The sequence below is a fragment of the Oratosquilla oratoria genome, chromosome 39 (genome assembly GCF_046742065.1).
Source record: "Oratosquilla oratoria isolate Oo_2021 chromosome 39, ASM4674206v1, whole genome shotgun sequence".
Lineage (NCBI taxonomy): Eukaryota > Metazoa > Arthropoda > Malacostraca > Stomatopoda > Squillidae > Oratosquilla > Oratosquilla oratoria.
The window spans coordinates 41,913,382-41,915,768 of NC_134815.1; the positions used below are offsets into that span (position 1 = coordinate 41,913,382).

Genomic DNA, 2,387 nt, shown 5'->3' on the forward strand with positions numbered 1-2,387 from the left:
TCTGTGTTGGTATTGTCACCGGCGACAGCGGCAGCGAGGGTGATGTTGACGGTGACGTTGACAAGGACGAGGCTGACACTGAAGACGACGACGGCGACGGCGATAGCAATGACAATGACACTGGAGACAAAGACGACGACGATGACAACGACGACGATGACGACGACAACGACGATAACGACGACGACGACGACGGCGGCGACGACGACGACGACGACGACGACGACGACGACGACGACGACGACGACGACGACAACGACGACGACAATGACGACGACGGTGACGGCGAAGACGACGGCGATAGACAGTTGTGACCTTAGAGGTCTTCTGGCTTCCAGTGACGCTTCCTCGGAGTCCTGGCGACGAAGAACGTCAGGGGGAGGGTTCGAGAAAAGAAGGAAGTGCTCCCATCCAAAAGAGCCCGCCAGCCGCCCAGCCAGCCGCCCAGCCAGACAGACATAGACATACAGACAAGCAACCAGACAGATCTCTCTATGGGGGAAGAGGAGAGGGGGGGGGTCGGGAGAGGGGATTCACCCTCCCCTCCCCATGCACAGCGGCGCAAGTGCGTCCTCTCCCCTTCCTTCCTTCTTTCCTTCCTTCCTTCCAATTGGACTCGTTTGACGCCAGATGACGGATCGAGACCTGCCTCTTTGTCCAAATAACCCAGCTTGGCGCCAGCTATGTTTTCCGGCAGGAGGAGGAAGGGAGGAGGAGGAGGTCGGTGAGGGAAGAAGGGAGGGGAGAAGTTGGGAGGGGGGGAGAGGTAAAGGATGTCGGGAAGGGGTGGGGGTGGGGGGGTTAAGAGTCCAGGCGACCGGGGGCCAACTATGGTGGTCAGAGGGAGGAACTATCAGATAAGAGGTAATAGGCAAGGGAATATGATAAAACGAAAGGAGAGGAGGACAGAAAGAGGAGGGGGAGGAGGAGGAGGAGGAGGAGGAGGAGGAGGAGGAGGAGGAGGAGGGGAAGGGGGAGGGGGAGGGGGAAGGGTCTAGGGTAGGGGGTGGGTACAAAGGGGGCGGAGTTCAGGGGAGGTAGGGGAGGGGCTAAGATGTACAGGAGAGTGAATAAGGGGAGGATAGAAAGGATGGCACAGGCGTCATTTTTCTCTCTTCTTTTCTTTTGCTCGGCCCCTTTTTTTTTATTTCTTGAAGAATGAGGCTATTGGGTAAATAAGGAAGAAGAAAGTTTGAAGGTACGTAAAGAATAAATCGTGAACCCCCGACTGTCCCTCGTGAATAAGACCACAAAAGGGAATGCGACAGGACCGAGGAGAAAGTGAAGGAAAGGAGAAGGAAAGAAGAAGGAAGGGAGGAGGAGCAGAAGAAGGAGGCAGAGGAGGGGGGTAGGCTGGCGGGACTGGTTGGCTGGTGCCTTCGCCGCTAGTGAGCTCGCTCGCTCGCTCGCTCGCGAGGGAGTGAGTGAGTGAGTGAGGGAGGGAGGGAGGAGGGAGTGAGTGAGGGAGGGAGGGAGCGAGGGAGGGAGCGAGCGGTCAGTTAGGCGGGAGCAGCATGAGCTCGAGGACGGCGTGCCGCATCGCTCGTCCGCACGTTCGCCGCCGCCGCCGCCGGACCCGCGTCCCCTCAACTCGTCACCTCCACTCCCACACCCACCGGCAGCTATGAAGGCGCCTTGCTGTCTCTTAGGGGCGGCCGCCCTTCCGCGACCCCCGGAGGAGGAGGAGGAGAAGGAGGAAGAGGAACCGTGCAGTGTGACGTACTCTAGTTGTCTCGACCACAGGGCATACCGCCCAGCGCCTAATCAGCGAAGGCCGTACACTTACCTCGTCAGTGTGTTCTACATAGTGTTAGTGGTGTTCTCAAGTGTTAGTTTGGGGAAGGAGGTGCTGGTAGAGGAGGAGGAGCCTCAGCAGTGTCCCGTCCGGACAGATGCGAAGGATGTGTCGTCCCGTGCTCTGGTGGCTCCACAAGTTCTGGAGGCCAGACTCAAGAAGAACTGTCCCGAGCTCGAGCGGGAAGGGACGTACACGTTGACTTTCACGGTGCGTCGCGTTCTCCGCCCCTACAAGGGGCCTAACCCGATCCGCAAGAAGGAGAAGCTCGAGCTGCGGATGAGGCACAAGGGGGAGCCGCCCCCAGGGAGGTCGGGGGGTGGCGGCGGCGGCGGTGGCGCCCGGTCCCGCTCGTCTACGTCCTCCTCCAGGAGTGCGTCGGCGTCGTCATCCTCGTCGTCGTCGTCGCCTCCGTCAGCGTCCCCATCCTCCTCCTCCTCCTCCTCCTCCTCCTCCTCAAGTGTAAGTGACAGGAAAAGCGGGGACTGCCTGGTGGAGGCCCATCTTCAAGCGGGACAGAAGTATATCTTGTTCCTGAGCGGTCGACCTGACCCTCGAGGACCCGTGTTCCCCGTGGCCCCACCTGTGCTCT

General features: G+C 59.9%; 1 protein-coding gene across 5 annotated transcripts in view; it reads left to right on the forward strand.

The window, feature by feature from the left end:
* Window positions 1–1,422: 1,422 nt before the first annotated feature.
* The window catches only part of LOC143020374 (uncharacterized), a 544,452-nt gene continuing 543,487 nt past the window's right edge, over window positions 1,423–2,387 (forward strand). For 2 of the 5 annotated variants that reach the window (XM_076176756.1, XM_076176757.1), the window contains exon 1: window positions 1,424–2,387. This exon is cut by the window's right edge and continues 51 nt beyond it. In XM_076176756.1, the coding sequence (XP_076032871.1) occupies window positions 1,625–2,387 (763 nt within the window). In that variant the 5' untranslated portion in view covers window positions 1,424–1,624. The other 3 variants (XM_076176758.1, XM_076176760.1, XM_076176759.1) reach the window with 3 other exon arrangements.